Source organism: Marmota marmota, unplaced genomic scaffold (assembly GCF_001458135.2).
Source record: "Marmota marmota marmota unplaced genomic scaffold, marMar, whole genome shotgun sequence".
Classification (NCBI taxonomy): domain Eukaryota; kingdom Metazoa; phylum Chordata; class Mammalia; order Rodentia; family Sciuridae; genus Marmota; species Marmota marmota.
This window is the reverse complement of record NW_026000075.1, coordinates 7554005-7567700: the sequence shown is the minus strand read 5'-3', so window position 1 is coordinate 7567700 and position 13696 is coordinate 7554005. Positions and strand designations below refer to the sequence as shown.

At 32.2% G+C, this 13696-nt stretch overlaps 1 protein-coding gene across 12 annotated transcripts in view; it reads left to right on the top strand.

Annotated features, from left to right (window-relative positions):
• Naaladl2 (N-acetylated alpha-linked acidic dipeptidase like 2) overlaps positions 1-13696 on the top strand; it is a 1175859-nt gene that overhangs the window by 717354 nt on the left and 444809 nt on the right. For all 12 annotated transcript variants that reach the window (XM_048814261.1, XM_048814264.1, XM_048814263.1 and 9 more), the window contains one exon: positions 12492-12642. In XM_048814261.1, the coding sequence (XP_048670218.1) occupies positions 12492-12642 (151 nt within the window). The remainder of the gene's footprint in view (positions 1-12491; positions 12643-13696) is intronic.

Sequence of the window (13696 nt, the reverse complement as noted above, 5' to 3'; positions counted from 1 at the left end):
ACAGGGATACTGCTACATCGATGTTCATAGCAGCACAATTCACAATCGCTAGACTGTGGAACCAACCCAGATGCCCTTCAATAGATGAATGGATAAAAAAAATGTGGCATTTATACACAATGGAGTATTATACAGCACTAAAAAATGACAAAATCATGGAATTTGCAGGGAAATGGATGGCACTAGAGCAGATTATGCTTAGTGAAGCTAGCCAAACCCTAAAAAACAAATACCAAATGTCTTCTTTGATATAATGAGAGCAACTAAGAACAAAGCAGGGAGGAAGAGCAGGAAGAAAAGATTAACATTAAACAGATACATGAGGTGGTAGGGAAAGGGAGAGAAAAGGGAAATTGCATGGTAATGGAGGGAGATCCTCATTGTTATACAAAATTACATATAAGAGGTTGTGAGGGGAATGGGAAAATAAATAAGGAGAGAAATGAATTACAGTAGATGGGGTAGAGAGAGAAGATGGGAGGGGAGGGGAGATAGTAGAGGATAGGAAATGTAGCAGAATACAACAGTTACTAATAGCGCATTATGTAAAAATATAGATGTGTAACCTACGTGATTCTGCAATCTGTATTTGGGGTAAAATTGGGAGTTCAAAACCCACCTGAATCAAATGTATGAAATATGATATGTCAAGAGCTTTGTAATGTTTTGAACAACCAATAAAAAAAAAAGAGAGATAACAAAACCGGGGAAAAACTGTAATCTTCCCAGAGGACAATTTTCTAAAATAAATAAAATAAAACAAAACAAAATAAAAATAAAGAATATAATGAGTAAGCATAAAAATCTTCTGGAATAGTTGTTTTAAGTAAATGATGCAAGTCAAGGATTTTTAACCTCAGTTTTAAAACTACGAACCAATTAGAAAAATAAATTATAATGAGAAATAACAATATTTTTACTTCTATTAAAATTTTTTAAATATCCAAGTATGTAATGTGTACCTAGCCATAGTAAGTACATAAATAGAAATCATAAATGATAAAGATAAATGGAATATTCTTGAATGTTTTAAAACATATAAGGAATATGCAATCAGCTGTTGACATTTAAAAGTAGAATTTAGAATATTTGGAATCATGTATTTCTTTAACAATATAAGCATTTTTGTCTTTGTCTATGAGCAATTCAATTATTTTGTTTCTGAAATAAATTAAGTAAAGCTTATTGAGTCTGATCAGCCCTTGTTTCCAGGGAATTGCAGTTCAATTTCATTTTTAATTAGAATTGAACATTGTGGATTTCTTAGCACTAGTAAGCAAGATCTCGCAATAAAATATGTACTTAATTTGTATTAAGTTTCTGAAATTTAGTATAGCGAGTGAGTAATATGTCTGGTTAATATTTAAACATCTCACAATGTTCTGTTGTAGACGTTTCCATTTATAAAAGCTGCTGTTCTATAACAAATTACTTTTACTTTCAAATAAACCTGTTATCACAACATGAGCAAAACGTATTCAATTAAAAGAAAAAACAAAGTAATTATTTACTCCCATTTGATGTGCACAACAGCTAATAAAGTTTATATAAATCCCTAGGGAAAAGGTAGATATGTTGGCTTAAATATAATCTTTGCTTAAACATTATTGCTTTAATAAAGTATAAGTGTATAAATGTGGGATAGACATTTCTGTGTAGAAAACTATTCTCTTATAAAAGGGAAGAGAAGTATTTCCATTGTGATATTTCCATGCCATGTGGAAAGAAACTTTGGACCACAAGATCAGTTATACTAATGATTTTTAAATTTTTCGTACTTGTTTCTGATTCTTTCAGTGCTACTCTCATGCTATTCATTACATTGGGGCTGCTTGAAAACTCTCTCATGGAGGTGTCATTTTTCACCACTGCTGTGTATTTAGACATTAAACTGTATGTGTTCTCCACATTGTATCTTCATGCAGTACTAAAACTAGGAAAAGAAGTAGAAGTGGAGGTGGAGAGGAGAAGTGAGTGTTGCCTCAGTTACCTTGGATAGAGTCCATTGAAATGATGCTTTATATTCCCAAATATCTGTTGGTGGTGAGAAATGTTGTAAATTGATTTAACAGTTAACCTAGTTATAAAGAGATAAGTCAGGGACTGGGGTTGTAGCTCAGTGGTAAAGTGATTGCCTAGGGTTTGATCCTCAGCACCACATAAAAATGCATGAATAAAATAAAGGTATTGTGTCCATCTACAACTAAAAAAAAATTTTTAAAAGGAGATAAGTAAGAGTCAGAATGGGCCTTTGCTACCTTTTCTCTTCAAACAATGTCTAAGGTAGGAATGAAAATATATATGTAGACAATTTATTTCTTCTCCTCAAAGAGAAAAGTGAACCTCAAGAAATTCAAAAGACATCCTGGGCCAGAGAAGTGGCAACTCTGACTTTTACTTCCATGAGTTTTTACTGAAAAAAGTCCCTGTCAATTTCTGCCAGACTAGATTGCAAAGGTAACAACTGCTGATCTATAAACTGCATGAAAAAGAAACAAGCATTCTGTCTCTTTTGTAGCAATCTTTCCAATCAATGAAATTAGAAAAAATAACATGGAAATTCTTTCTATTGCAATTTAATTCTTTACACAAAGCATACATCTGATTTGTATCCCACCAGAAGAAGCCATGATTAATTCATTTCCAGTATGTGTGATCTTTGAGCATGCCCAGAAGTGATGCTGTCCCTTAACTTCTTGTGTGTTGCTACTACTCATTCTTCATAATTAAATAAATTAATTTCAAGAGCAGTAAAGGAAGTATTTCTCTATGAAGTACATTTCTTTTTTTAAATGGAAAAAAAAATAATATGGTGACCAAAATAGTATGTCATGGATTGGTGAGGAAAATATAATAAATCACTATGCTAATTATAGAAAGATATGTTAATATTATAAGTAATAGAATTATAAAATTTAAAAAACATAAAGTAGTTTAGAAAAATATATAGACAAATTCAAAGGTTTTAGGATTATAATTTATACTTAATACAAATTAAGTACATATTTTATTTCGATTCAAAGATTTTAGTATAGTTCTTTCAATCTAACATATAATAGAGAGTAGACTACCTGGTAATAGATGAATGACAATAAAAGGATATACTTATGTAGGCATGCATGGTGGTGCACACCTGTAATTCCAGCAGCTCTGGAGGCTGAGGCAGGAGGATCTTGAGTTCAAAGCTAGCCTCATCAAAAGTGAGGTACTAAGCAACTCGGTGAGACCCTGTCTCTAAATAAAATACAAAATAGGGCTGGGGATGTCACTTAGTGGTCAAGTGCCCCTGAGTTCAATCCCTGATACCCCCCACCCCCCAAAAAGAATATATTTATTTTACATGAATATTTACTTTGGAAATAAATCTATGAAATATTTTCATTTTTATATCAATAAACTTTTTTTAGGATAAAAATGTTTTTCCCCCTTTCTAAACACTATTCCCAACCTGAGACAAAAGAAAAAAATATTTATATTCCCATAATAACCAAATTGTTTTTGCTCCTCATCCTCCTTCATATTCACTACCAAAATAAATTAATTAATTAAATAAAGCAAAATAAAACAAAAAAAAATACTTGCATATTATGTAGCATTTTGCACTTTACAAAATCCTTCAGACATATTACCACCTTTGACTTTCCCAGTCATTTTGTGTGACTGGCAGAGCAAAGGTCATCTCTTTTTATAGATGAGAAAATTGAACTGTAGAGCTTTTCAATGGCATGCCCAGCATCCACTGACTAATGGCGGGTCCAGGACAAGACATCTTACTCTTAGTCTGAGACATTTTCTTGTGCTATGTTGCTTGCTATGCAGGCTAAAAAAAATAAAATAAAAATAAATTTTAAAAAAATTAGATGAATACAAATTCATTGCTAATAGCTTATAACATGACCTTGCAGGAGCTGCAAGATTTGAGGTTTTTCTATGACAAAATGTTAAAAGTATTTTGACATGTGCATGTAATTGTAATATTCATTTGATTAGCTTTCATATTCTTTTCATAGTTATCTGTATCTAAGAAAAGAGTCATATATACATATTTCAGTTTAAAAAATACTGCCCAAAATTGATCTTTTCTTTTTCTTCATGAGATGGTTCATAATGCTATAAATTAAGAAGATATTGAGTGTTAAATATACATCTAGTCACCAAAGTTTTTTTCTTCTATATGAAAGAAAATTGTGAGAGTTCTGTTGAGTATTTTAGTTATAGAAGTGATTTTGTAGGTAATAGAAATTAAAATATTAAATGCAATTTCTTACAGATATTTAAAAATCAGAAAATTATTTGTCAATAAACCTAATAAACAACTAATTTCTAAGATACCTTTAGATGTATTTCATTCTTACTAATTACTATCCATGTGTTAATTTCCATTTATTATGAATTCAGTTAAATATGCTCTTACTTAAGAGTATTGGTAGCAAATAATACACAATTAAATGTAGGCAATTTTTACAGACTAAATGAGAAAGAACATTTTGGGGGTTTGGGTTCTTTTTTTCATCTTATTTATTAAACTAGAAAATTATATAATTCCAGAAATCCTTGCATGTCAATATTCTATCTTCCCAACTCCTGTCTCTTCCTCTTTCACATATATTTACATGTATTAGCACTAAAAATAGTAATTTGCAAAGTCAGAATCTTAGTGTCTTTGACACGTAATTTTCTCTATATACAGTACTAATCCCCTTTTTCTTTTCCTTTTGAACAGCATTTTTTTTTTCATTTAAAAGCAACAGCAGGTCTAGAGATGGAAAGAAATCAGCTTGGCTTCCTTCTACCACCATTATTAGTTACAAAGAATAGAGTCTTATTAGAGAAATTCTTAAAGATAAATGCTCTTTAGTCTTTTAAATTCAGGAACCAACTTAATGATGGTTTATTTAGACTGATACTAAATAATCATATAATCATATTAGTGAAACTGATAAATGCCAAAGACCTTTATTCTTTGAGTCCATGACTCCCCTTAACAGAGGAAAAGACCTCCACCAGTTTTTTTTTTTTTTTCCTGTCTCTGAAAATAAAAAAGGGCTTAGGGATTATTTTCTGATCTCCACTTTGGCCATGTATACTTTACCTTGGACCTATAATAATATGTCTGTGCTACATAGGTGGATCCCCCATGGAAAGAAGTAAAGGGTAGAAAAACAGAATATAAAATTCTCCTCAATGTTGTAAAGCTACAGTTGAAAACACAATGTCATATTTTTAAAGATTGGGCTTTTACCATGCAACAACTGTTGAGAAAGTTGTCAAATAATTTAATATAAATTTAGAGAACAAAAAGAAATTTGCAAAGCCACATTATTATTTTTTTTCTCATTATTTGGAAGCAGTATATCTTTCTGGGAGAAAAGCACAGGAAAATAATGAGCACACATTTTTTCCAGTCTGAAATATGTTGTTAATTAACTCTGTGGTCTTGATCTGGTAATCTTTATGTCATGATCATTTCATTTGTGAAATAAGAATAATTGCAGAGGGTTATTATGAGGCTACAATGAGATATTAGTTTAAAGTAGAATGAAAAATAAATATACAAGGATATATGAGACAGGAGATTCTTCCCTCTCTTTTCTCTCCCTCCAACCCACCCTCTTTTCCTCTCTCATTTCTTTCCCTCCCTCCTTCCTGAATAGTAATGATAGAAGTCAAAAGAAGTTTTTCAGACCTCTGCAACAGTTTTAACTTACTGAATTATTTCCAGACTTTTTCTTGACAAAAGAAGAGGCCATTTTTTCTTATTAATCTCACTAGAACATCAAGCAAAACAGTTTGAAAATTCAAGTTAAGGTGTTCAGTGATTTTGAAGAAGAGTAATGTGATCATACCTTGACTATTGTCTGTTTGATCATGGTGAATGTTCCTTACCTTAATAGTATGTTTTTTTTTTTAATTTTAACTGACATAAAATGTGAATTTATTTCTAAAATATAACAAAGCAAGCAGGAATGTTACAAACCTCTTTTAATGGCATCTTCACAATATAATACATAAAAAAAACCACTGTTCTACAAACATACTCATAGAAAAAATAACTTCAAGTAAGAAGGATAACATAAAATTTAAACCTCTGAATTAAAAATATCTCCTAAAGAAATCTGTCATCATTTTTATTTTCCTATGTCAGAACTATTTAATTTAAATTAATAATAATTGTCTATAAAATATTAAATTACTGTTTTAAACATTTATTTGTATGTTGTTATAGTTATGAATCTTTAATCTAAAATATCTCAATCTATTTTTTGATATGAACAGGTCCCCATGACAGTACCATTGCACAAATCCAGGTCTTTTCTTAACAATCTAGACAAACAGGCATATAATTCTCACAGTATTGATTTCAGTGTCTTCTCGGAAAGCAGATCACAGCAAGAAACATCTGATGTGTTTTATAAATTCACCCCTTAGCCAGTCTATTTGTCTTTGTAAAGGATGAACATATAATTGAAAAAGAAAGGCATACTTTGTGGAAAGATCACCAGACTTGAATTTAGACAACTCCAGTCTGATCCCTAGCATTATCACTTATTAGCTCTGTCCCTGGGCCAACTTCTTAACGTTCTTGATCACAATTTTAGCAACGATGTAAGGGGAATCTAAGTGACTTATATCAAATCATTTGAATAAAAATCAACAAATAAGGATGGAGCTGTAACTCAGTGGTAAAGCACTTGCCTTGCACGTGTGAGGCACTGTATTCAATCCTCAGCACCATATAAAAATAAATAAAGGTACTATGTGTTCATCTACAACTAAAAAAAAAGTATTAGAAAAATTTTTTTAAAAAACCAACAAATAAAAGATTGTGCCTGTCCCATAGTAGAGGTACAATAAATACTTGATAATTTGGCTAAAAACTGACTCAGAAGACTTAGATTCTAATCTAAATTATATTCCTGAATCTTTTATGGAGTTTAGCAGATGTTTGTGTATGTGTGTGTGTGTGTGTGTGTATTTTTTTTTTTTTTCCATTTGCTAGGGCTGCCATAACAAAATGCCAGACTGGGTGGCTTATGTCACAGAAATTTATTTTCTTACAGTTCTGGAGGCTAAAAGTCCAAGATCAAAGTGTCTGCAGCGTTGGTTTCTTCTGGTGTCTTTCTCTTTGGCTCGTAAATGCCACCTTCTCCCTGTGTCTTCACATGACCTATTCTCAGTGCCTGTTCTTCTGGGTTATCTTCTTATAAGGACACCAGTCATGTTGGACTAGAGTTGATCCTTTTGGCCTCTTTTAACCTTAATTACTCTATAAAGTTTTATCTCCAAATATTAGTTATTTCAAATGTGTGCTAAGACCTAAAAATTTAGTGCATGACAATAGGCCTTAATTTTTTTTTTCTGTAAAACTAAGGTCCTCTTTTTGCATTATTTTTAACTTTGGTTTTGTTAAGTTTTCTTTTTCCCCCCACATGAGGACTATGAAGTTCAGATGATGGTAATGTTGAATGAATGTTGTAAAGAGCCTAAATGGTGGAAAAAAAATCAAAGTTCTTATTTTGGTATCAGATACACAGGTGGCAGTTCATGCACTCTTTTTTTTTAGTTGTAGATGGGCACAATACCTTTATTTTGTTTGTTTATTTATTTTCATGTGGTGCTGAGGATCGAACCAGTGCCTCACACGTGTGAGGCAAACACTCTACCCCAAGCCACAACTCCAGCCCCTCATGCACTCATTTTGACCAATGACAATCAAAAGAGGACCTTAACATTCAATTGGTTCAAAAGCATGTACTGACCATTTAGGAACAACTGTGAATGAATTAATGTTCAGGTGTGGAATTCAAATGATATACCCTTGCTTGATACCATGAATAGGTAAATTGTGTGAAGGACAATATATCCTCCTCCTTCTGGACTCTAAAAGATATTTCAGTTAAAAGTAAGAATAGAAATGAATAAATAGAGAACTTAACTAATAAGAATCAGAGCAGGGGCCTTTCTCTTTTATCCTCCTGACTTTTTAGTTTTCTTTTGAATGATTGTTCCTAAATTTTGAAATAACATGTAGCCACCTAGTGCCCAGATATTAATTGTCCAAGACAATAGAGTAAAAACCTAGTTTGACTACTGACATTTACCAAAACACTATCCTGAGAAAATAATACCCAGAAGTTTAGAGTTCTCTAAGGTTTGTTCAATAATACTGCTGTGTTGTCCATAGATTGGTAGTGCCATTTATTTTGGAAGTGGTTATTTGGCAATTGATAGAGCCTAGCTTCATATACTCTACACAAGCAGAAATGTATTAATATGGTTCATAGCAAGAAATATGTGATCAGCCACCTTGAAACTGGCCAAAAACATTCATATATGACCTGTCAGCAGGACCAAATCACAATGTCACACCCCATTGTGTTAGTTTCCACCTGTCTCTCTTAGATAACAAAACAGAGCAAAGATCAATACAAAATAGACCTATTTTTAATTATGTATTTTTAAAAGGAGGATAAAAGAGAAAATACATTTAATTGCATGTTTGCTTGAGTTTTTAAAGTAAGCTGGTTTAATACTTATACTTGCATTTTAACTTTGCATAAAAGATGCCACAACAAAATCTATTTCAAGTCTTCCAGTCAGAGGGTATGAACAGCAAAGCAAAATAACATTAATATAATATACACTATGGTATACACTTGTACCATATTCACTTATGCATTCATTCACTTGCTAGTTGGTACATATCCTCATTTTGTCAACAACTCAGCAACAATAAAGTATATGATTTTGTTCTAGGCAGTCTGTTAGGCACTGTAGATATGATGAAACTATAAAGTTTCTTCTCAAAATAGATCATAATCTATTGCTATTGAAAGTACCAACCAAATCATTTAAATTTCTAGAAAAAGTAACAAAATAAAATTTCACTTGGTTTCACTTTCAGTATTACAAAGCCTTCAAATGATGGGTATATTTTTGTGGGTTGTCATGTAAGTAAAGGTATGATGTAGCGTGAAGGGAATTAGCAAACCCTGGCATACAAACTAAAAAGAGTTAGAACCTTTTTAAGTTGAATAAAAGAAGTTGGAGGCATTTGAGTAGGAAGTTGGTTTAATGATTTCTCTTATCTTGAGAAATACAATGTGAAATATATATATTTTTTAACTACTCAAAGATTAGTAATATCACTGATGAACATTTTGGATAAACACTTTTAGCAAATTTGCACAATATTTAAGTTCTCTTCTGCAAATGAAATACTGGTTGAAGTATTCATTAGACTAGAAGTATTTCCTATATAAACATAATGTTGATAGCTTCACTAATGCAGTATATACTTAACCCCACATGATATTGTAGTTGTCATATATGCAGCATATTTTAGATTATAAACACTGTCAAGTAGTTTTGAAAAGTAAAACTAGCTTTTCACAGGGTAATATTAAGTTAGATCTGAAACTGAAGAAAGTCCAGTTGCTCAGAAGAAATTTAATGTACAGATTCTAAATATTTCAATTTCTTTGCATTGTGTCTCTAATAATATATTAATACTATACATTTTGAAGTTACTGCAATGAGACTACTTCATAAGGGTTACTGTAACACAATATTGTAGTACTGTGGAAGTCAACCTGATATTCAGGAGAACTGCTTAGTGACTTAACAAGTGAACAGAGTATAGGGCCTGGATAAACTGGAGAAAGGGATGATTCACTTCCCAGGCAGGATGGAACACAATGGCTCAAGATTTCATCATGCTACTCTGAATGGCATGTTATTTATAATGTATGAATTGCTTATTTCTGGAATATTCCATTTAATATTTTTGGACCATAGCTGACAGAGAAGAACTGAAACCATAAAAAGCAAAACCACACATAAGTTTTTGATTATTGAACTTGAACATATACCTGGTAAAACTATTGAACTTGCACATATTACCTGGTAAAACTATACTTGCTATATTCTCTGGAGGGAACATAGGTTACCAAAACTAATAAAGACAGGAATACTTTTACCTAGACATTTCACCAATGGAAATATATTTCATGGAGGTAGATATTTGTGCAGAGCTTTATCTACTGGGAAGTTTATTGCAATATAACATAAAATGTTTTTTGTGAACATTACAGATTGGTTAAATAACACTTGATCACATATGTATACTATTATTTGTATCATATATACAATATTTGACAGGTATTAAATTATATAAAAATGTACTTAACAAGGACAAATGTTTGTTTTTTATTGTTAACTAAATGAAATCAGATTGCACAATAGTATTAACATGGTCTTATTTTCTAAGTGTAAATGTTTATATGCATCAACCCTGAAAAGAAGGGTCTAGTCATGTTTATGCTAAATACCTCTTGATATGTAAGGGAACTTTCTCGTTTTTGGTTTTCGCCTATATCTTTTTTCTCTTTAATAATCATGAATTGTTAATAAAATAATATTTTTAATATTCCAAAGAATTTTGTTTTTTGATTTATTCTCCTATAACAAGCAGAATATGTATTCCAGCTGGATGTGGTAGTGTACACCTGTAATCCCAGTGGCTCAGGAGGCTGAGGCAGGAGGATTGCAAGTTCAAAGCCAGCCTCAGCAACTTAGCAAGACCATGTCTCAAAAAATAAAAGGGTTCAGTGATGAAGCACCCTGGGTTCAATCCCTACTACTCTCCCTCTCCAGAAAAGAATAGTTATTTCAGCATGTAATATCAGAAGCCCTCCCTAAAGACTTAAGTGGTGAGGATGGTGAGGATTTGAAGAGTAACTTAAATCTGGACTTCATCATATTCACACATTCTTTGTTTCTTTTTTCCCCCTTTTCATTCCTCTTCTCCTTTTTAATTCTTTCCTTTTCTCCATTAAAATACCGAGGGGAAAACAATAACAGAAATCTGATCTAAGTGGCTTATTATTGAAGGCAAATATGAGTCAATTATACTTTACTTAGGTTCTCAATGGTAGTTTTTTGTTATAAAAATTATTATTTATTGCACCAAAAATTGTAATGTATGGAACATTTTTAAAGGAGTAGGACAGATACCATTAAAGTGGTATACTAATATTCTATATTAGGTTCTTTTCAAATTATTTCCTTTTGTAGTTAAGGTCATTTTGTATGTAAAAATATGTTTTATTATTCCTAGTATATGTACATTTAAGTATTTTTTCAGGGCTCTATTTTCTTCAACACCTGCTGTGTCTCACCTATACCTACTCTTGCATTTTCTTGTTTAGCAATACTCTTAAATGCTCACTATAGGCTTTTAAATGCAAGTTGTACAATGATGGAGAAGATAAGAGTGACCTCTGCCCTCAAGGAAGGGTCTAGCCAGGGCCACAGTTACTGTGCTTAGTCCACTGCAAATCTCAATAAGCAGTAAAAGCAATAATTGGGAAGTGAAGTATAGATACTAACTAAAGTCACACAATAACCACCTACTATCTATTCTCAATATGACCCTTAGTCTTATTTTCATTTATTCCTTTACTGCTCCTTAATTACTTTTCCTCTCTCATGGGAAACAAATAGAATCAGCAAATCATGATTATTGTTCCTTACAATCAGGTAGGTTACACTAAGAGGCATAACAAAAAAAAAATCAATTTAACAAGCTAAGATAAAGAGAACTTTGGATGGTGTCAAGTTCATCTGTCCCATTATACTTATGCATTGTATACTTACTAAAGAACAGAAGGGAATCTTTACATTAAATATTTCCAAAGGCAGTAACCAGGGGCTATTTCCAAAATGTTTAATGACAGAGACCATACAGAAGCTAATCATTCAGAAGGAGGCCTCTCCCTGGGTTATGTGTTAATCTCTTAGTTGCCTTATCTGGCAGGTCTGTCTGGGCATCCAGGATAGAGACTAGAATGACTATATAGTGGGGTCCCTGGGAGGTTCAGAACAGTGGCTCTTTGCCAAAAAGTGTGAAAGTCTTTCAACAGTTTAACAACTGGTATGACAGGCATAGCCCTGGAGGAAATGTATCACAGTACTGCAGTGATTTCTGCTCTAGGGAAGGACATAAGAGTAGTCAGGACAGTTTTTTTTAAAGGGGAACATTGCATGTGGTGTTTCTCTGTTAATCTTGCAAAATTAGAAATTCTAAATCTACCTAGACATTTAAAAAAAAGAAGTGAGAAATTCCATAAGCAGTCAACTGACATTAAATGCAAATTTTATAGGAATTCTACTTAAATATTATAGAGATGGGGAGGAAGTAGGAAGGGATGAGTAGAAAAATCATTTGCCTGATCTCATTGATTAGACACTCTGGAGTACCTACTTATTTAATTTTAATTGAATTTAGCTTTTTTGTGGTATTGGAAATTGAAGCCAGAGATTCATGCTTCTTTAGCCCTTGAAGTGTCTGCTTGTTTTGAAAAAAAAAAAAGAGAGAAGGGAAGGGAAATGAAGGCATAGTATCTTAACCACATTCATGAAATGGCACTATATGAACTCAGAATGTATGTGATAATATTTTAAAAGTCTGTTACCTGTTTTTTTTTTAGATTTCTTTATTGGAAAAGGCTGGATTTGGAGGTGTTCTTCTATATATTGATCCTTGTGATTTACCAAAGACTGCAAATATTAACTATGATAACTTCATGGTGACGCTGAATCCAGGAGGAGACCCTTCTACGCCTGGCTACCCAAGTGTTGGTAGGTTTGTTGCTTCTTATTCTTCTAAATGTCACAAGAATTCAATTTATCAGGGCATGCTACCTAAATTAATCAAGAGATAGTGAAGTCAATTAATTTTTAGCCACTTCATATTTTATAGTTTAGCTTCTTAAAATTGGAGACTGCCAACCTGTTGGAGTTAAGCTTTTAAAATAAATTATAATAGACTTTGTCTCAATAAATTATAACATTATAAACAGAATGCAAATATGTTTTATGTTATAATTGGAAAACTGATAGATCACCACCATGAGGGGAGGCCACTCCATGTAGGTTGGAAGCATGTACAAATGGTCCGAGACAGGAAATATCTGATGCTACTTTGGGGCAGCTGTGTTACTTCAAAGTTTGGAATCTAAAAGAATACATGGTTTGGTTAGTAAGTAAAAGGAGAAGATGCTAAGTCCTTGATCCATTTTGAGTTGAATTTTGTGTATGATGACAGATAGGGGCTTAATTTCATTTTGTTGCATATGGATTTCCAGTTTTTCCCAGCACCATTTTGTTGAAGAGGCTATCTTTTCTCCAATATATGTTTTTGGTGCCTTTGTCTAATATAAGATAACTGTATTTATGTGGGTTTGTTTCTGTGTCCTCTGTTCTATACCATTGATCTACAGATCTTCTTTTGTGCCATGCCATTTTGTTACTATAGCTCTACAGTATATTTTAAGGTCTGATATAGTAATGCCACCTGTTTTACTCGTCTTGCTAAGGATTGCTTTAGCTATTCTAGGTCTCTTATTATTCCAATGAATTTCATGACTGCTCTTTCTATGAGAAATGTCATTGGGATTTTGATTGGAATTGCATTAAACCTGTATAGTGCTTTTGGTAGTATGGTTGTTTTGACAATATTAATTCTGCCTATCTAACAACAAGGTAGATATTTCCATCTTCTAAGATCTTCTTTAATTTCTTTCTTTAGGATTATGTAGTTTCCATTGTATAAGGTCTTTCACTCCTTTTGTTGATTCCCAAGTATTATTATTTTTTTTAAGGATACTGTAAATGGGATAGTTTCCTCATTTCT